The sequence below is a fragment of the Chrysemys picta genome, chromosome 15 (genome assembly GCF_011386835.1).
Source record: "Chrysemys picta bellii isolate R12L10 chromosome 15, ASM1138683v2, whole genome shotgun sequence".
Lineage (NCBI taxonomy): Eukaryota > Metazoa > Chordata > Testudines > Emydidae > Chrysemys > Chrysemys picta.
The window spans coordinates 18733443-18754259 of record NC_088805.1 but is presented as its reverse complement, the minus strand read 5'-3'; the positions used below and the strand labels follow the sequence as shown (position 1 = coordinate 18754259).

Genomic DNA, 20817 nt, shown 5'->3' with positions numbered 1-20817 from the left:
ATATTTTATTAAATTAATTATATGTACACACTAAGATTGGGGTAATCAAGTTTCTGGCTTCAGGATGTTAGGGAATTCCCCCTGTGGATTTGGGAAGCAGGACAATACTCTAGACCTGTATGTTAGCTACCAAGATAGGCTGGGTATCCCAATACTCCATGCAGCCAATACGAGCCGATGCAATGCTAGCAGCTATGAGAGTATTGTAAACAAAGAGGAAAGCTACTGCAGTAAAAATATTACCAGTTTTATTTCAACTTTATAATATTCTATTCCTACTACACAGTTGCACAGATAATGGAGAGATTAATGGGCCTTAAGCTCATTGCTAGTGAAATCTTTAGCCTCTTTGAAGATGTCTTGTCTCAGCTGGCAACCAGTCTTTTGTGTATTTCTAAAGTTCTGTGTACTCATGCAGTGACTAATAAAGTAATAATTATATGAAACTGAAAAGCCAGTTAAAGTGTCTCTAAAATAACTCAGCATACACCTAGAGAGACAAGGTGGGTGAAGTAATATCTTTTATTGGACCAACTTCTGTCGGTGAGAGAGCTCACAGAGCTCTTCTCAGGTCTGGGAAATGTACTCAGTATCACAGCTAAATACAAGGCAGAACAGAACACACCTGGCTGAAAACCAGATTAGTAGTAGTAGCCCTATTCTTTATCACTTCCACTATCCAATAGTTAGCTGTTATTTTAGCTAGGGGCATTCCTGGAGTACAGGACACATCAGGAGATACTTGAATGAGCTACCTATTTTTCCTACTGCAGTGGTTGCATTGCAATAAACTTTAACTATTGTGCATTCTTTGAAGTGTTTCAGGTTTTATATACTCTACTGTCTAAGGTGAATATTTTGCTGCTCCAGTTGCATAATTTACTAATTCAGATGCATGCTTGGTTGATCTGGCAGGATGCTGTAGTTCAGTAGTTGAGATTCCGGATCCATTGCCAATTGTCGAGCACGCTTTGTTGATCAGCTGCAGACTTTAATAGCTGAAATTTCATACACTTTACTAATCAGGCCACATTCTTTGCTAATTGAGGTGCATATTTTAGTAGTTGAACTTTTTCATACTTGACTGGTCTTGGGAAGGATTCTGCTCCCACTGAAGACTACGGCAAAATTCCCACTGGTTTCAATGGGGCGGGATCAAGTCCCTAGCTAGAGAGTCTGGGATAGCAGAAGACCGCTTTCACTTTTTTTTTTTTTTAATTAAACACTCTTTTTGAATGCAGCAAGCGAATAGCAGTATATCATAGGAGGGTTTATGTTTGGATAAATAGAGATCTTCTCTTTCAGGATTTTATTACCAGAACTGTACTTCACACAGAATAGGAATTTTGACTGCCCTGCTATCTGTTTGGCTTCAAAGTTATATTTTCTCCAGGATAAACAATCCATTGATCTTCAGATCTTGTTCCACTTGCTGTAGACAAACAGGAACAACAATCTCCACCACTTCTTCAGTTTATCCTTCATTTGATCTTTAACTTATTTTTTTCTTGTTAATATAGTGCTTGGTTCACATTCCTGGAGACAGAATTCTATGTATCCACAAATCAGATACAGGCTTCAAACAGTCTAAGTTTCTCCACATGGGTTTGCCAATGTGTCTCAACTTTGACCTGGACAGACCACCTCCAAGGGTGAAAGGGCAGTTCAGTCTCTCTGGCCCACACAATCCTTGACCTCTGTACTGAAACCAACATGGGGACCAGTTAGTATCAATTCTGGTCATAATTTTTAATTATGTGAACTAGACGCCACCTAACAACAATTCATTTCTTGCAGGATATTATACAGTTTCCAGATGGAAAGAGTTTTTCTCTCTGCTAACCTGAATTGGATTTGACCCATCAGCCTAGAGGAAAACTACAAGTCCCACTCTTTAAGAATCCGAATCCAACCAAAAAGGATAAAAAACAATGAGACTTCCTGTTTGCGGACCATAACACAATCCTTGATAATACCAAGCAAGCTCAGCTGTCTCACATACACACATGCTGCAAGACAGTTTTCAAAGGCCTGTGCTGAGATTCCATTACAGGATGCCGGCTGAGGTTAGTGAGACTTTAATAGATGCATAACTATTGTTCTGAAGAAAATTATCCTGTACCGTCATGCAAATTTACAGACTATATGCGATCAAAAAAGGTAAGTTGACTTCACAAGATGTAATGTCTATGCAGGAAACTGCAACTGGATTCAGTGTGCTGCCATTAAAAAGGGGGCTTCTTTAAAAATCAGTAAATAGCTAGGTTAAACACCTTAAAGGAAATCAAACTGCTAGATTTCAAAGTGTGTGAACAATGGAAGTTGATCAGCAAAGCTGTTTTCCATCTACCAAAATATACAGCTTGCGCAAACATTCTTCCATGCCCCACCCACACGCAGAAGCATGTAACTCAGCTAACACTAATTCCATCTAATATATGGAAGAAATTACAATGCCAAACTAGTTCAGAAATATGTAAAAAAAAATCAGACAACTAGTGAATTATGCAGCTCATTAAGAGAAGCATGCAGTTGGACCAGAGAGGTATGCATCCACATTAACAAAACAGATAATAAACTATGTACCTTGTTTAGTAAATGATGCAATTCCATATGAGTATCCAATTAATTTTTACAGAACAATAACTACCATACATTAGTTATCTTGCTATAAAATCCTATTAGAGAGTGTAGAGACAAAGCATCTGTTAGGTGAGTCAATGCTATGCCCTCCCACCCATGGTTAACCAGGCAAGGTCAATCCTGTGTAAAATTAAGGTGCCTTATCTCTACTGGGATTTTACAGTAGGCTAGCTAACATGTGTTAGTTATCCTAAATTTAAAAAGCAGAATTTTTTAAAGTAGTGAAGACAGAGCTTTACATGCAACTTTTCTTATAACAAAGTGGTTGGGACAAAGGATGAAGATTCCACACTATTCCTGCTCCTACTGAAGTCAAGGGCAAAAGTCTTGTTGACTTCAGTGGGACCAGGATTGCCTATTATTTCATCAAAATGGTTAGTGACCATTTCTTGTGCAAATGACTGTACATTGGAAAAGGATAGGTACATATTCAAGCTCCCCCAAGGAACCAGAGAACTGATGCTTTTCTGGCCCTACCTATTTAATATATCCCATTTTATACCTGTGTCCCTTTAGGGGAGGTGCCACACATAGCCAGTCACATTGTTTAAACCCTGTTCATATTCTGGATTTTATGCACACAATTAGGGAAGTAATAATAGATAGCAAGGCAAGTGATTACACCAGGCTACCCATATGTCTCAAGGGCTTTATAAAGCACTAAATCAAAGGGTAGGTTAATTCTACTGGTTAGGTTCCGTTATTTCTATTGTAAACTTCATTTCATGTTATTGCTTTTATATGTTTGGGGCTATTTTTTTGGTAACAATTTGTGTGTGTGTGTGTGTGTGTGTGTGTGTGTGTGTGTGTGTGTGTGTAATACCCTCACAATCCAGAGTCTGCATTAGCCAAATTATTTTTTCTGGCCTATTTTATACACAATATATTATCATAAACTAGTAATCCTTCTCCTCAAGTCATCTCCAAACTATAGATAAGGGGAAACTGTATGAAATATCTGAATCCTCAGCCTTAAGGCTTGTGTACCTGGGAGATTTTTCTAGTTATACTTACTATTATTCTAGTTATAATGAAACCACTATAATTTCTGCATGTGGACACACTTATTCCAAAATACAAGTGGCTTTTTGCAGTTCACTTAAACCCATCCAAAGTGACAAACTAAACTGGAAAGAGGCACTCTTATTTTAGAATAACTCCTGATGGGGAATTATACAGGTGTAACTATAGCAGTTTAAATTCATACCCTACCTTATGTAAACAAACCCTTACTGTTTCCTGCACACTCTTCAGCCTGCTAAGGCACAAATATGGGATATAAATACAAAAATGAGTACAAGATACATTACAGTAAGGGATTATGTTACCTTCGTATACATTGTGCTCTCTACTATCTCAAATTTCACCACTTGGCATTTCTGAGGTCAATAATTCAGACATGAAAGCAAGATATTACAAGCTAGACGTGGGCCTGGGCAAATTTGAATATAAAACAATGAATTGTTGAGAATGATAGTATTCACAGTAGAGAATACACAGTTTGAAAAGCAAGCCACATAATAGGTAAAATCTTTGGGACAAGGACTTTTGCTTTCTATTTTTCTCTAGAGCACCAAGCATGTTTTGGGCACTACATCAAACTACAGCAAACAGAGACATCAAAATATTTTTAAAATTAACCAGAAAAAGAAGTACAATCGTGTAGTACAGTGGTTGAAACAAGTCTTTAGGCTCAATGCTGAGCCCTGCTATGACCCCTTTGTACTGCACTGGCAATCCCTGGTTGGCAGATTGGCTCCTAGGGTGGTTGAGAGGTGATCTAGCCCTCTGCTTGCTCTCAGCTTCAGAAAGCCACAAATGGCTCTCCTGTGTGGCACCCCCACCTCAGCAGCATGAGCGCTTGGAGTCAGAACGCCAGCGTTCTAGTTCTGGCTCTGTCACACTCCTGTGACCAGGGATAACCTACAGCCTCTCTACCTCAGGTCCCCCATCTCTACAATGGGGATAACAACTCTTGATGCCATTCCAAAGGATTAGGGTGAGTAGTGCAGGAAATCCTTGAGGGGGCCATTTAGGGATCTGGGACAAAAATCTGTCTGGGGATTGGTCCTGCTTTGAGCAGGGGGTTGGACTAGATGACCTCCCAAGGTCCCTTCCAACCCTGTATTCTATGATTTTCTAATATGTAGTTTGATCATTAGCTTGAGAGCGCTGGGAGCTTGTACATGGCATGACTTTTGTCTCCCAGGGCCTCTCAAGACACAGCCAAGAGCCAGGAGCTCTCGGTCAGTTTCAGAACTAATTAATTGGCTCCAGCAGTTCACTGTCATCTTACCAGTCCCTCCTACTGAGCATTAATCGGGCTTTCCAACGACTGCACTGGCTGCAAGGTGTGAAAAGCCTATTAGATCTGAGATGTGCTCAAGCACTTGCAACTTAATTAAAAGAAAAAAGGGAACTTTTCGCACATCCCAGTGCAGTTTAGCACCGAGGCGAGGCAGTGAGATGGGGTGGGCTGGGGGAAGAGGCTGGTGTTATTTCATTAGGGCAGGTCTTCACTACGGGGGGGGGTGTCGATTTAAGATACGCAAATTCAGATATGCAAATAGCGTAGCTGAATTCCACCTATCGGAGCCGACTTACCCCGCTGTGAGGACGGTGGCAAAATCGACCTCCGCGGCTCCCCGTCGACGGCGCTTACTCCCACCTCCGCTGGTGGAGTAAGAGCGTCGATTCGGGGATCGATTGTCGCGTCGCGATGAGACGCGATAATTCGATCCCCGAGAGATCGATTTCTACCCGCCGATTCAGGCGGGTAGTGTAGACCTAGCCTTAGAAAGGGAATAGGTTAAATATCGCCCATCGGTGACAAAGCCTTGACTAAGCGGCAGCAGCTCCCCCCCCACCCACCCATGGGCACCATTTACACATCAAAGCATTTCCCTCCTCCCAGAGCCACCAATAACCCATCTAGCCCCTTTAACAACAACACCAGCCAGACATGCCCGGGCAACAGCACCTACCCACACCCGCCCCGTCCAGCGAAATCAGCCCCTGCTCCAACCCCAGACCCGCTCCCTCCCCAGCAGCCACAGAGCCGCAGGTGTACCCCCAAAGCCTGGGGGAGCGGGGAGCAGGGCAGGCCCCTAGCGGAGAGGGGAGGACCAGCCCCGTTTACCTTGCCTTTGGCACCCCATAAGCAGAGCGCCGCTGCTGTCAGGAACAGCCACCCCGAGCTGTACTGGGCGAAAGTTTTATCCATGCTGGCTTGATCCTGATGCTCCGTGCGCTGCTGCTGTTGCGTGTTGTGAGTTGGCTGCAGCGAGCGGAGGCTGGAGCAGCTGTTCCTAATACCTATCCCCCCCCCCCCAAGCCTGGACCTCCCTCCTTTTCCTCCCTGCCTCTGTCCCACTCCTCAACTCCCTCCCTCCTCCTGCGCTGTATTTCTCCCCCTCCCCCTCTCCTCCAGGGAGTCACCTGCAGCAGAGGAGGTGGAGGGGGGAAGGCTGGAAGGGGGTGGTGTTTGGGGCAAGAGAGAGAGGTCTTGCGTTTTCCTCCCCACACATTGCCCTGTGCCCCCCAAAGCAGCAGGATGGAAACGAAGCGGAATTTCAGCCTGTGAGAAACCGAGCCTGATTTTTCCAGCTCTGGGGGAGACTCACAGGGGGCTACTAGGGTTGAAAGCAGGGAGGTGGGTGTCATGTGTGTGGGAGAGGGAGAGAGAGAGATGCACGGATGTTCTCCTGCCCTCCCCCCCCCCCTTGGTACACACGCGGTTCTTTGGGGGTAATTTAACTGATTGACAGTTCAGGGGTGGGGGAGGTAGGGTAATCAGATAGCAAGTGTGAAAATTGCAGACGGGGTAGGGAGTAATAGGCACCTATATAAGACAAAGCCCCTACACTTGGGACTGTCCCTATAAAATCAGGATATCTGGTCACCCTACGGAGAGCACTAACAAATTCTGGATTTGTCAATAAAACATACTTAAGAATAGGTACAGCCACCCCAGCCAAACCAAATCCTGGTGCGCTGAGAGCCTGTTAGGGGAGGGGGTGCCTATGGACCCTGGGGCTTAGCAGGGAAAGGTATTTTTCTGGTAGGTCGTTGTTGCTGTTGGGCAGAGACTCCTCTGACCCTACAAGTGCTGCCCAATTTCTGTATATGGGAATAATCTACTAACAAGGGGGTTGTGTAGATCTGGGATTACTGATGTTCTGTTCCTTCCCTGCTCTCTGAAGTGGAATACGATGGCAAGCTCTTTGAGGAATAGGAGAATCAAGCAAGCACAAACTTTTCCATCACACCACCACACCCCTATATTTTCTTAAAAAAAGAGAATATAAAATAGTCTTCCACCAAACACCTAGCAGCAGTAGTAACATTGCACTAGGATCTAGGGACCCGGATGATAGACCAGAATCCTATTGTGCTAGATGCTACACAAAATAAAAAGTCAGTTCCTGCCTCCAGAAGCTTACAGTCAAGTATAAAACAAGAGGCAACAGGCAGATACAACAGAATAGATATGTGGAGCACAAGGAAACAATAAGATAAAACTGCCTGAAAAGCAGTGTTACCACACACCAGCTGCATAACCATTGTCAAATTTGTTGTAGGCATCACAGCGGAGGAGAGTTTTAAAACATATAGTGGTTTTATGTTTGAGGTAATTATTTTCTGTTTTCCACTGTATTTTCTCCTTGCTCCCATAATGCAGACAGGGTACATAAGAGCCACTAATCTAGCTAGCACAAGTAGCAGTAGCAGTGTAGACGTGGTGGCATGGACTTCAGCACTGGCTAGCAACCAAAGTACGTACCTAATATTCCTGGCAGGCTTGTACTCTGGTTGCTTGGGCAATCTGAAGTCCATGCCATCTACACTGCTATTATTATCTGTGATATCTAGATTAAAGTTAGCATAAGTAAGCCTAACCGTGCTATAATCACACCTTCATTTACAGTGTAGACATCTCCATAGAGCCAAAGATTCTCCACCCCCTAGGAGAGAGTTAACTGGACAGTCTCTACGCAAAAGAATAAATAGACACAAATCTGACATCAGGAATCATAACATTCAAAAACCCGTAGGAGAACACTTCAGTCTCTCTGGTCACTCAATAATAGACCTAAAAGTGGCAATTCTTCAACAAAAAAACCTCAGAAACAGACTCCAATGTGAAACTGCAGAACTGGAATTAATTTGCAAACTGGACACCATCAGATTAGGCCTGAATAAAGACTGGGAGTGGTTGGGTCATTACAAAACCTAAACCTATTTTCCCCAATACTAGTTTCCCCTTACTGCTATTCACACCTTCTTGTCAACTGTCTGAAATGGACCACTGTCATTACCACTTCAAAAGTTATCTTTCCTCCCTTGGTATCCTGCTGTTAAGTGAATTGTCTTGTTAGACTGATCTCACACTTGGTAAGGCATCTCTCATCCTTTCATGTATTTATACCTGCTCCTGTATTTTCCACTTCATGCATCTGATGAAGTGATTCTAGCCCACAAAAGCTTATGCCCAAATAAATTTGTTAGTCTCTAAGGTGCCACAAGGACTCCTCATTGTTTTTGCTGATAGCTAGAGTTGATGGTAATTGTCTCTAGAAAGAGTTCAAACAAATTTCCTTAGAAATTAAACTCTTAGAAGAATTTGTGGGTTGGTGGTGGTGGTGGGCTTTTTTGTTTTTTGTTTTGTTTTTTTGTATTGTTAAATTACCTTCTTATAAGAAACAGCATGTGGAGACTTCAGAGATCCAGGCACTAAATAGCTGGTTTTAGGGGAAAAGCTTCCACCCATAGGAACATTATTCCATAACTGTCCAGTAGGAGGTTTCTTGGACTTTCCCCTGAAAGCTCTAGTATTGGTCAATATTAGAGATAGGACTTTGGACTAAATGGACCATTGGTCTCGTCTGGTATGGCAATTCCTATGTTCCTGGAAGAACAAGAATAAATATGTTCCTCAGACAAGAGTGGACTCAATGGAGCAATGAATAGACAATAAAGTTAACAGGGCTCTGCATGAGTGCAAGGTTCTGTGCACAAGGTAGGACGGGAGCCAAATAAAGTTCATTTATCTTTACCATAAAAGTAAAATGTATTAATATAAAATGTACCCCCGTGACATTATATTTCTTTCTCTGCATAAATACCCAAATCCTTCACTGTTTAAATAAAAAAGGTAATTTCTTAAAAATATTTTTTTTAAATGAGACTATCCTTTTAGCGGGACTTGAATTAGGCACAGGACTGGTGTCAGCAGATATGGGTTCTAATCCTAGCTCTGACTCTGACTTGCTGTGTCACCTGGGACAAGTTACTTAACATCTCTGTGCTTGAGATGTGCCGTCATAAAAAAAAAGAAAAATTAGCACTTAGCACTGACATGTTCCAAAGAGCTGTACAGACACCACTTAATTAACCATCACAACATCTCTGAGATGTAGCTGTATTATTCCCCCACCCTGTTTTGCAGATGAGGGGAATTTGGGAAGAACAATGACATGAGCTGCCCAAGGCCATGGAGAGTGTCGGTGGCAGAGCCATAGTTATGAATCAGAACTCTGACTGTTTAATCTGGGCTCATTCTTCTACTAGATTGTGTTGCCTCCCTGAGGAGGAGTGGGGATTTGCATTTGTTGGTACCCAGATATCCTGGTGATGGGAACATTAGAAACACCTGGATAGATAAATTGGTTTGCCTGCCTGCCTGCCTTAAGATTGGCAATTGCAAGACTTCTATGTGCAGAGAATTATTATTTCACTGTTTTATTTTTAGAAGGATTCTGTGAAGCTGATATTTTGGTTCCTGAGCTACGATGTTGTCAGTCATTTGTTCCAGATCCATGTTGGTTTATGTCTGAATTTTAGATCTTCCTCCTTCTGTGTAATGTTCCCATGAGTTACCTGTCAGTTACAATGTATTGTATTACTATATAGGACCTATTCTGGATAAATACACTCCCTGTCAATTGGCAGTCTTGCAGCATATTTTTTACAACAGAGCTCTCCTGCTCAAAGCATAGTCTGTTGTTTATAGCATAGGACTGAGATGCATTGCTTTTCTAACACTCACAGTTAAGTCTCAGCTGTCAACATAAATACATGTTAAGCTTTCAAAAATCCCCCAAACAAAGAATATATTATTTTCCACATGAGGCTCAGTGTGACAGAAGTAAATAAAGAGATTCTATCTAGTGCTTGCTTACACTTAGGTGCAGTTGCTGAGCATGTTAGTCAAGGGCTAGCAAAAAGGGGTATCAGAAGAGTGATTTTTCTTCATTTTGACAGGACTGGAATAATATTACAAAAAATATCTAAAGGAAAGGGAGAACATGCCCAAGTCTAGCTCTCTTTTAAGGATCTTACTTCCTTGTTAGTTGGATTCCTTTCCCAGGGTTATCTGAGTGCAGGCACCCATAAGCCTTTCAAGGCGAATAGGCTGCCATGTGGACTGTGCTGTAGTTTCAGAAAGTAGACCTCTAACTTATACCACACACACAAACGTTTGCTTTCTCGTTTCTTGCTTAAGCTGTATTCAAACCCATCTAGTCCTCCATTCCCTTCAATATTTCTTTGCTCTTCCCACCATCCCTCTGCAGCACAGATCTGTCTCCACTGTCACTTTGTACTGTAAGGACTTGTGGCACCTTAGAGACTAACAAATTTATTAGAGCATAAGCTTTCGTGGACTACAGCCCACTTCTTCGGATGCATATAGAATGGAACATATATTGAGGAGATATATATACACACATACAGAGAGCATAAACAGGTGGGAGTTGTCTTACCACCTCTGAGAGGCCAATTAATTAAGAGAAAAAAAACTTTTGAAGTGATAATCAAGCTAGCCCAGTACAGACAGACAGTTAGATAACAAGTGTGAGAATACTTACAAGGGGAGATAGATTCAATGTTTGTAATGGCTCAGCCATTCCCAGTCCTTATTCAAACTGGAGTTGATTGTGTCTAGTTTGCATATCAATTCTAGCTCAGCAGTTTCTCGTTGGAGTCTGTTTTTCTAACCCAGGAACCTATCCTTGTAACAAACCCCGATGTCAACTCTGTCCACATATCTATTCCAGTGACATCATCATAGGACCTAATCACATCAGCCATACCATCAGGGGCTCGTTCACCTGCACATCTACCAATGTGATATATGCCATCATGTGCCAGCAATGCCCCTCTGCCATGTACATTGGCCAAACCGGACAGTCTCTATGCAAAAGAATTAATGGACACAAATCTGACATCAGGAATCAAAATACTCAAAAACCAGTGGGAGAACACTTTAACCTGTCTGGTCATTCAGTGACAGACCTGCGGGTGGCTATATTACAACAGAAAAACTTCAAAAACAGACTCCAACGAGAAACTGCTGAGCTAGAATTGATATGCAAACTAGACACAATCAACTCCGGTTTGAATAAGGACTGGGAATGGCTGAGCCATTACAAACATTGAATCTATCTCCCCTTGTAAGTATTCTCACACTTGTTATCTAACTGTCTGTCTATACTGGGCTAGCTTGATTATCACTTCAAAAGTTTTTTTTTTCTCTTAATTAATTGGCCTCTCAGAGGTGGTAAGACAACTCCCACCTGTTTATGCTCTCTGTATGTGTGTATATATATCTCCTCAATATATGTTCCATTCTATATGCATCCGAAGAAGTGGGCTGTAGTCCACGAAAGCTTATGCTCTAATAAATTTGTTAGTCTCTAAGGTGCCACAAGTCCTCCTGTTCTTCTTTTTGCGGATACAGACTAACACGGCTGCTACTCTGAAACTTTGTACTGTAACTTCCTAATTACTAAATACTCAGAATTACAAATCTGAAGTTAGTAGTTTCATCTAGGTAGGACTGGTGAATCTCTGAAGATTTTCTTTTTATGTTCAAGTTTATAAACTCCCCCTACACAACCGAGTACATTTTTTTTCTAGCCAAAGAGAATCCTTGGCATGCCCAATGTCCACACTTGAACACCCTCCTTAGCACTCCTACTGCAAGTTATCCCATGTGAGTAAAGTCAGTGCACCTCCAGATGTGCAGTGGGACCCTAGAGTGCTTTCCATGCAGAATAGTTTACAAGATTAAGTCCTAAAATTCTTCTCCTATCTACTGTAGCCCACTGTACCTAGTAACAAAAGTACTCTGCTGTCTGCACTGGCTCCCCATTAACTACTGAGTCTTAATGGAGGCTTCCATGTTCATTGTGAAACTCCTTCACAGGACTGTCCTGAATTACCTAAGGAACCACCTTTCCTAGGAGGATTATGAGCTCCCATGGCAGCTATGTTTGCCTGGAACAATGGCACGGTCAGCCTCATCACTCTCTCTCTCTCTCTCTCTCTCTCTCTCTCACACACACACACACAGAGCCAAATATGCTCAACAAGTGGCCCACCACTGTGAAATTCACTTTTAAAAGAGATTGGAATGATCATGAACAGTAGACTAGTACTCACAGAACTAAATGTTTAAACCCAGTTATTGGACAAAACATGGTGCACAGGTCAAAGTCTTGTAAATTTACAATAGTAATATATGCAATTATTACTAGATTAATCCACTGAACATAATAGGGGTGTGGGACAGTAACCCATTTAGAGAGATTACAGATTACAAAAATTAGGAATGTGCATATAAGACCAGAGGAGCACGACACTCCAAATAATATCTATCTTTAGTAAAAGGTATTGACCTATTCACAAAACTTTGAAGTATTCCTATTGTAAGATATAAGGGTAGGAAATTGTTTCCTAGGAAATTGTTTCTCTAACTGCCATTCAGTGGTCTTACCCTCTGCAGAAAAATAAACTATAGTACCAAAATTTGGAACAACATATGGAGGAAACTCTGAATCCATAACATAGAGGGATGATGTGTGGCCCCTTGTGGGACATGCACTATAGCTTTACAATAGCCTTCTGAACTGTAGAAATATCACCAGAATGCCAGTGGAGGGCAGTCTCTTCCCAAAACCTATTCCAAGTGCTAATATGGTTTACTTTGTAAAACTTGATTACTTTATTCTGGAAAGCAAACTTCTAGCCTTAAAGAACCCTCACATTTAAGCCAAAAACTCTTTATTGTTAGAAGGGTAGGCCAAATAATGGTTAAAAAAATGATTCCTATGGCCTGAGGAATGGAGAAAGAACTTTGCGAGTATACTTCTTTAGATATGTAAGCACTCATAAGAACAGCCATAATGATTGATGATTGATCATTGAGGATGAAGTTCCTAAAGATTTTAATGAATTGGTTTTTATTTTCCACATTTAGTACAAAATAAATATTTTCCCCTTACTGAGATGTGATGGGGAACTGGATGCCTGAGGCTGAATACAATGTGCCAGGCTGGTTAGTTACTTAACCATTTGTGTTTTGTGGGTGGTCAGGGCAGGTTTTTCTTTCCAATACATAATGAGGGGAAAGGGTCTTGGAGACTGAATAGAAGCAAGTAAGAGGAATGTGTAAGGGGAAAATAAATCTAATAAGCTCAGGGGACTGAAGCATGCACATAGTGTTGTTGGTGGTAAGAGAACAAGATCTCTGTTAAGAAAATAATTAGGAAAACAAATCCACTTCTGTAACTGGACAATACACACAATGTCTGTTGGACTGTACACAGAGAGAGCCACCTACTGGCTCTGAGGGGTATGTAGTTTTTCCATTGCATTTTACTTAGCTTTTTTTGATGAGGAGCTGGGCGGAAAATGAAATATTTATGATCTTTTGTCCTGTGAGAATCATGACTGTGGCCAAACACAAACTGTTTATCATCCAGGGCCTATCACTTGCAAGATCTCCCATTCCCTTCTTTACTAGTGCAATTTTGAGTATAAATACAAAATAAAGATATGGTGCAAATATGTTCAAACAGATTGTATCTTAAAATGCTTTACATGGTTTTAATAACGTGTTTATAGATCTAGACTGCAATCCTGCAAAGACTAACACATGTGAATAGTCCTATTGAACTTAATGGGACTGCTCACCTTCCTAGTTCTTTGCAGGGTCAGTTCCTGAAGTAATAGGGAAAAGGACAAATAGTAGTAAGTAAAGAAGAGAGGTTTTCAACTGAGATTACTGCAGTGAGTTACAGCCCACCCCACCCTTGACATTTAAGTCAAGAAATGTCACATAAAAGTTACCAGTTTACTCTGTACAAAGAAGAGATATTTATTCACTTTGGATGCACTTTACTAGTTCTATTCAGTTAAATGTGAGGGTTCTTTAAGGCTAGAAGTTTGCTTTCCAGAATAAAGTAATCAAGTTTTACAAAGTAAACCATATTAGCACTTGGAATAGGTTTTGGGAAGAGACTGCCCTCCACTGGCATTCTGGTGATATTTCTACAGTTCAGAAGGCTATTGTAAAGCTATAGTGCATGTCCCACAAGGGGCCACACATCATCCCTCTATGTTATGGATTCAGAGTTTCCTCCATATGTTGTTCCAAATTTTGGTACTATAGTTTATTTTTCTGCAGAGGGTAAGACCACTGAATGGCAGTTAGAGAAACAATTTCCTAGGAAACAATTTCCTACCCTTATATCTTACAATAGGAATACTTCAAAGTTTTGTGAATAGGTCAATACCTTTTACTAAAGATAGATATTATTTGGAGTGTCGTGCTCCTCTGGTCTTATATGCACATTCCTAATTTTTGTAATCTGTAATCTCTCTAAATGGGTTACTGTCCCACACCCCTATTATGTTCAGTGGATTAATCTAGTAATAATTGCATATATTACTATTGTAAATTTACAAGACTTTGACCTGTGCACCATGTTTTGTCCAATAACTGGGTTTAAATTTTATTTACCCCATATTCATGATTGAGACACATCATTAATGAACTAAGTAGTTAGACTGTACTAACATTTTAACTTGCCAAGGTATTTCAAGAATTCCTGTTCCTGGTGAGTTGCACTTGTATATATATTATATTGTTACCTTATGTCTCATAAAGTATTTTTCTATAAAAGGCAGCCCCAAACACTTACATAAAAATTTATGCAGGATTGGGAAACTATAGCTTCCTTCCCCACTACAAAGTTGACCAGAAATTCCTTTTAAAGTGATTTATTGTGGTTCTATAGACCAAGGATCTCTACCATATCAGATGGCAGAAAAGCAGAACTAAAGTGCCTGAATTTGTTCTAGAAAATACGAAGAGGAAACCTTCAGACCAATACCTGCTCAAAGAACAAAAATTATCCACAAATGTGCTGCAAATCAAATAATTATGTAAAAGGATAATCTGACTTTTAACAAATGCATCTAATCTGCAACAATCTATTGCACCACATAGATACATGTAATCTGACGGTAGGTGTGACGCTTCCCAAGGGTACCCAGGGCTCTGAGGCATCTCATTACCACTGCCCTTTGCATGAGGAAGCCTTGTTTGTTCCTGCTAGGGGTCAGCTTCCCAACTCCACTGCCAGAGGCAACATAAGTTCTCCCTGTAGGCCTCTCAGGCCCACAGGCCCTCTACACAAGTTAGCTATAGGCACACTCCAACTCTCAAGCCCATCAAGTATCTCCCTGGAGTGTCCCACCCCTCGTCCACTGGATACTCGCAGTATTCACAGATTTGCTGTTGCCAAAGAAACAGTACACCCCTGCTTACCAGTTCCCCCTCAGATCGCCGTTCCACTTAACACACAGCACTTAGATATGTTTATAGTGAAATCAAGTATAAATTTATTTAACAAAGCACAGGATTTCAAGAAATAGCAAGTAGAAGTATTGGAAACAAATGATTACATATAAAACAAAATTATAACATGCATCCTAGAGCCCAGACATCATTAGCATGATACTTTCATGTGTTGTAGAATATTGCTCACCCAAAATCATTGCAGTGTGTAACAGCCAGGCTGTCTGAGTGCCTCCTTTCATAAGACAAACACACTTTTAGCTTGCCTGCTTAGTGTACGACCCAGTGTGTTCCTTTGCCCCCCAAGATATACAAGTTCCATTATTTGTCTTTTTCATAAATAGGACACCACCCTGCTGTTTTGTTTCTTCATGGAGATTTTCTTTCTGGCATATTTTGCAATCTCTTGACTGGCACCTGGCACTGTCTGCAGATAGGTCTCCATTGTGAGGCAAACAATGCATAATACACACATGACCAGACAGAGATATAAGTGTCTGTTACCTCCTCCCTGAAAAGAACATATCTGAGGTATGTCACCTCCTGGTGATCTGCCTTAATTCCAAGACCGTAGGAACATAATTTTTAGTGTAGACACATCACTCCTTAAATATTGTGTTTACATACATTTCACAATAATTATGATGACCAGTGGGCTACTGTCTCTCGGTAGAGCCTTCACATGCCACCCTTTGGTAAACTATTATGCATATATCTGACCCAGGGGATCCCTGTAAAACCCTATGAACCCCCTGCACTCTCTGCCAGTTGGCACTAACAGCTTCCCGAGTCACAGTAGGAATCTAGGCCTTTTATTCCCATTGTTCATTCACTTGGACATAGAAATATATACAAAGAGTCCTATTGACTTTCCAAAGTCTTATCTAACACATTGGGCATCTAACACATGCCTAACATCCTGCAGACCACTCTTGGCACCTTGCAGTATGAGGCTCAGACTCCGAGTTATCAGATTAAATAATAAATTTGCAATTTTGAACAGATAGAATGAACCACTGGGATAGTTAACTACCCGATAAGAGTGCTCTAAAGATTAATCCATTTGTGATTAAAATACTATGAATGTTACATATACAAAACAATTGGACCCTGGGGAGTGCTGGAGGAAGATGCAGCTGTGTACCATTGGAATTTTAATGAGGGAGCAGGTGTTTCTCCAATTATTGGGGCTGCTAAGGGGAGCTATTTCAAGTACCCAAAAACCACTGCATTACTTGTATGGTAGCATCATACCAGTTACCTGGTAACTGCCTAAATATTATAAGAGTGAGCTATTGCATGCAGTCTATGTTCTTTAGTAGTGGGACTCCTGCAGAATCTCAGTTTTCCGTCTGTCACCCTCATAGGCTCTGCAGCATGACTGTCTCTGTCTGAGGATAGCTGAACACAATCCACAGAGTAGCCTGTCAATATCACATTAAACTTTGCCTATTCAGGTTCATTTGAAAATGATTTGAAATGCTCCCTCTTTCAGGAACTAAATATCTGGTCTCTAGAGGATGCCAGCCCCCGTCAGCACTGGGAGCTCAGGCCTTGAATTTGATGTCACAAGGAGACATGCTGCAGTAGCACGGAGAGATGAACAAAGCGGCCCAACAGGTCTTTTCCACTTCTGATTTTGAGGAATCTCTGCACTTTGACTCCTGTTTTGTACGAGCCCTGGACTTCCCCTAGCTTTTTAAACAGCTAACTTGTCAGAGTATGTTGGTACAACCTATATTACTAATAAATATTTTTCCATATGAAAAATTCTCTTCCTGTTTTAATAGACTGTTAAGTTCATTGCAGCTACATGCTACTGTGTACTGTTTAATTGTGACAACATGTATTGTCTCCAAGCAAATGGTTATTTTTGTGGCCGGGGTTCTCAGTGCCACATGACAGACCAAAACGTAAAATCTGAACTAGTCAGAGCTTTACTCAAGCAATTAACTGTCTCAGAGAAGATGGCTCAAAGCCAATAGGCAGACACTGGCAAATACTGAAACTGGAATGCTACCTTAGTGACTACCTCCAAGTCTTAATTTTTGTTACTTTGAGTTCTCTGGAGGAAGGCAACAATTCTTTTACATTCTTACAAAAATAGATAAATCAAAGAACTAGATGTTTGAGTTTTTCCCACCATAGGTTCCTTGACATCTTTTGTGGACAGACATCCATCAGAGATCACTCCCAAAGAATTTGGAACAAATTCCCATATCTTCAGTTTCTCAAAGGCTCTTCTCAAATTCATTGAGAATTTATTTGTTAATCCAGGCTCAAGTTTGCTGAGCATTTTCTTATTCAAGCATGTAAGCCCACTTTTATGGTTTACAAATTGTTTGTTAAATATTTTGCACACAGACAGACTGCAGTTCCTCCTTGGTGGACACACCTCACAAAAGGAACTAGATTACAGGGCTTATAAGCATCTGGGCCAGAGCACTGAGAATTGTAGTTCTGCTGATTGTATATAAAATTGGTCCGTCATGTGTTTGTTAGACATCTACAGAATAAAATGATCTACTGGTAAGAAAGCAGAAAACCAATTAATCTGAAATGGAACAATTTCTATATATATTAGGTCTTTTCCATCTTACCATCCATCTACTCTAGAAAAAGTTACGGGAATTGGAGGAAGCTGCTATTCCTTGGACTTAAGTCTAGTTTATTTAGGTACTCTTATGGTCCCCCATCAATACAGTATTGTATTTGTGACCTTGTCCACAATAGAGGATATCCCTGAATCCCTTTCCTGAACTAGTCTGAAGACAACTACTCTACCCTCCTTCAAATCCTTCCTCAGGCCCCAGTTTACTGTATTGCTTAGAAGAGACTATCCAGCCACTGTAGTGAGGTGTGTGTCAGTCAGCAATACCTCATTTAGGACTTTTTTTTATGATTTGGAACCAAGAAGTGTGCAATTTCTTAACTATCCAACCATATGATCCTCTTTTTCTACTCTCATCCTCCCTTCCCTTCTTTTCTTTGTTAAACTCACTTGTTGCATCTTGTTTCAAATCAGACAGCAAGTTCTTCAGGACAGAAACTGTCCATTATTATGCATGTATATAGCTCCCAGTCTAATGTGGACCCAAGTGGAAATTGTAGGCACTGCGACAGCACAAAAATAGGAAGGATGAAAGCAATTTTATATGAAATTTGAAGTAAACAGATCTATTTTTACTAGAAGTAATGGGATGAAATTAAGAAAGAAAATGTAGGCCAATTATCCAGGAAAGCTTTGTGACAGATACTGACATTAGGCTAAAGAACAACTTCTTAGGAATGTAATGGAAGCCCACTGCCTGGGACATTTACAACTGGACAAGACTCTGGAAAGTGTACTATGGGGAACAATCCTGCATTGGCAGGGAGATGTGCTTGATAAGAGGGTAGATTTTTTTCACCATCAGTCTTCCATGATAATCAGTGACAGCAGTTGATAACCCTAATAACAGGGTTAAAAAAAAACAACAACAACCAGATAAATTCATGGAAGATAGGCCGATCAGTGGCTATTAGCCAGGATGGGCAGGGATGGTGTCCCTAGCCTCTGTTTGCTAGAAGCTGGGAATGGACGACAGGGAATGGATCACTTGATGATTACCTGTTCTGTTCATTCCCTTTGAAGCACCAGGCATTGGCCACTGTCAGAAGACAGGATACTGGGCTAGATGGACCTTTGGTCTGACCCAGTATGGCCATTCTTATGCTCTTATGTAACCCAGCATTCAAAAGAAATCCTACATTAAGAAAATTACTGCAAGGAGGGAAAGAGCCCAAATCTACCTTATCTAGAGTGAAAGCTGATGTGTGCTCTAGGAGGTTGCCAAAATTAATGTTGTGGCCTGAAAGGAAACAGGCAGCAACCACATCCACATTGCCTGATCTATTCTGCTCAGTGCTCCTTACCCTGGCTCAAAGAGAAGAGAAAGCTCCTGCAACTGAGCTCAAGAACAACAGACAGAAGTGTGTTCCGTCAAGGGGCGAGAGATGCTGGGAAAGGCCTCCTGAAGGGGTGGGGGAGAGACGAGATGCTCCCTCCCACCTCATGTGAGATAATGGTTGAAAGAATGGAGCCACCTCATTATTAGGCGCTAAGAAAGGGAGTTGCTCTCATCACCTATCGGTAGCTAGGTTGAAGAGTCTTTTCTAGCGACGAACATGCCAACTTTCCTATTCTCTGTTGCTTTACTAAAATACTGATAAGCAAAGACATTTTTTTATTGCAAACTATCTATCTAATTCTGTTAATGCTCATGATTAACTTTCTGAATGTGGGTAGTCAAACTGCGCTCACTGGAACTGCTCATGTGTGTAAAGTACATGTGTGTTTGCAGGATTGGGGCCTAAAATATCTTATGTTTTAATGTTATGTATATTGGGGGTTGGGTGAAACCTCATTGAAGCTGGGGGGCGCAATAGCTGCCCTTCATTCAGGATAAACATACAAAACAATTACTCTGTTTCTAGAGTAAGATAGCTGAAACAATAGGAGATACTGCCTAAAAGCCAAATGCAAGGCTGGTCAGAAACAGTTATGTGGGCAGAGGAGTTATGCTGATTATTTTTTGTGTGGAGTGGTGTATATGTATGTGAGAAGACACAGCCAGAAGAGGGAGCAGAAAGTGAGAGACAGACAGAGAAGCACTTTGTAATGTGAAAAAGAGAAAGCTGAGAGTGAGCTTTTTGGGTAGAGTGCAGGCTTGAAAAAGAGGCTAGGGATACTGAGCAAGGAAACTGTCTCAATGTTATTTCATTCCTACAGTGTTAAAAAAACAGGACTTTGTATGTTCTTTATAAATAAACAGGATTGCATCAAAGAAATGTTTGACTCCACCATCAATATTTCCTGCTAACAAAAACTACTTGCAAGACCCCAGTTATGTGCAAAATGCTCAGGTCAAAAGGGGTAACATTAAAATCTCTGTGCAAATGACACATCAGACATTGCTTATAGGAGTTACTAAAATAATACCTCAAGGCATGTTCTACAATTTTGTTAGTGAAACCCACTGATTAATGATAAAGTAGATGCGTGAAACAAATTAAAAAGACATCTTAAAATGTCTAAAATAAATTATAGGTAGATGCCAAACCTTTTTTATCATGGAAGTTGTGATGTGCCCCCAATTTGACATCCTCCCCAAATTGCCAAATGCCTCCGCTACACTCTTTCCCACATCAGTCAATGACAAACACTTCCAGGTTTTCTTTGGCAGATGAACAGAAAAAAGCCCTGAACTTTTCTGATGGTTGAGCGGGTCAACAGAAAATTAGGGTGACCAGATGTCCCGATTTTATAGGGACAATCCTGATATTTGGGGCTTTTCCTTATATAGGCACCTATTACCCCCCATCCCTGTCCCGATTTTTCACACTTGCTATCTGGTCAGCCTAACAGAAATTGAAATTGCAAAGCCAGCTGAATGGAAAACTAAGCTAGTACCTTGTATTTGTTTTCGACAGAAAGTGTGTGTAATATATATAAATGTAAATTAGTTGCCACCTTTAGGCATTTGCAG

At 41.1% G+C, this 20817-nt stretch overlaps 1 protein-coding gene and 1 long non-coding RNA gene across 4 annotated transcripts in view; one reads left to right on the top strand and one right to left on the bottom strand.

The window, feature by feature from the left end:
• LOC101932741 (uncharacterized) overlaps window positions 1–6253 on the bottom strand; it is a 52407-nt gene extending 46154 nt beyond the window's left edge. For 2 of the 3 annotated variants that reach the window (XM_005308616.4, XM_005308614.4), the window contains exon 1: window positions 5783–6253. In XM_005308616.4, the coding sequence (XP_005308673.1) occupies window positions 5783–5866 (84 nt within the window). In that variant the 5' untranslated portion in view covers window positions 5867–6253. The remainder of the gene's footprint in view (window positions 1–5782) is intronic. The other variant, XM_065568485.1, reaches the window with a different exon arrangement.
• Window positions 1950–20119, top strand: LOC135975826 (uncharacterized). The gene is made up of 2 exons (XR_010592886.1): window positions 1950–2066; window positions 16785–20119. It is a non-coding gene; the product is annotated as an uncharacterized LOC135975826 (long non-coding RNA).
• The last annotated feature ends 698 nt before the right edge of the window (window positions 20120–20817 follow it).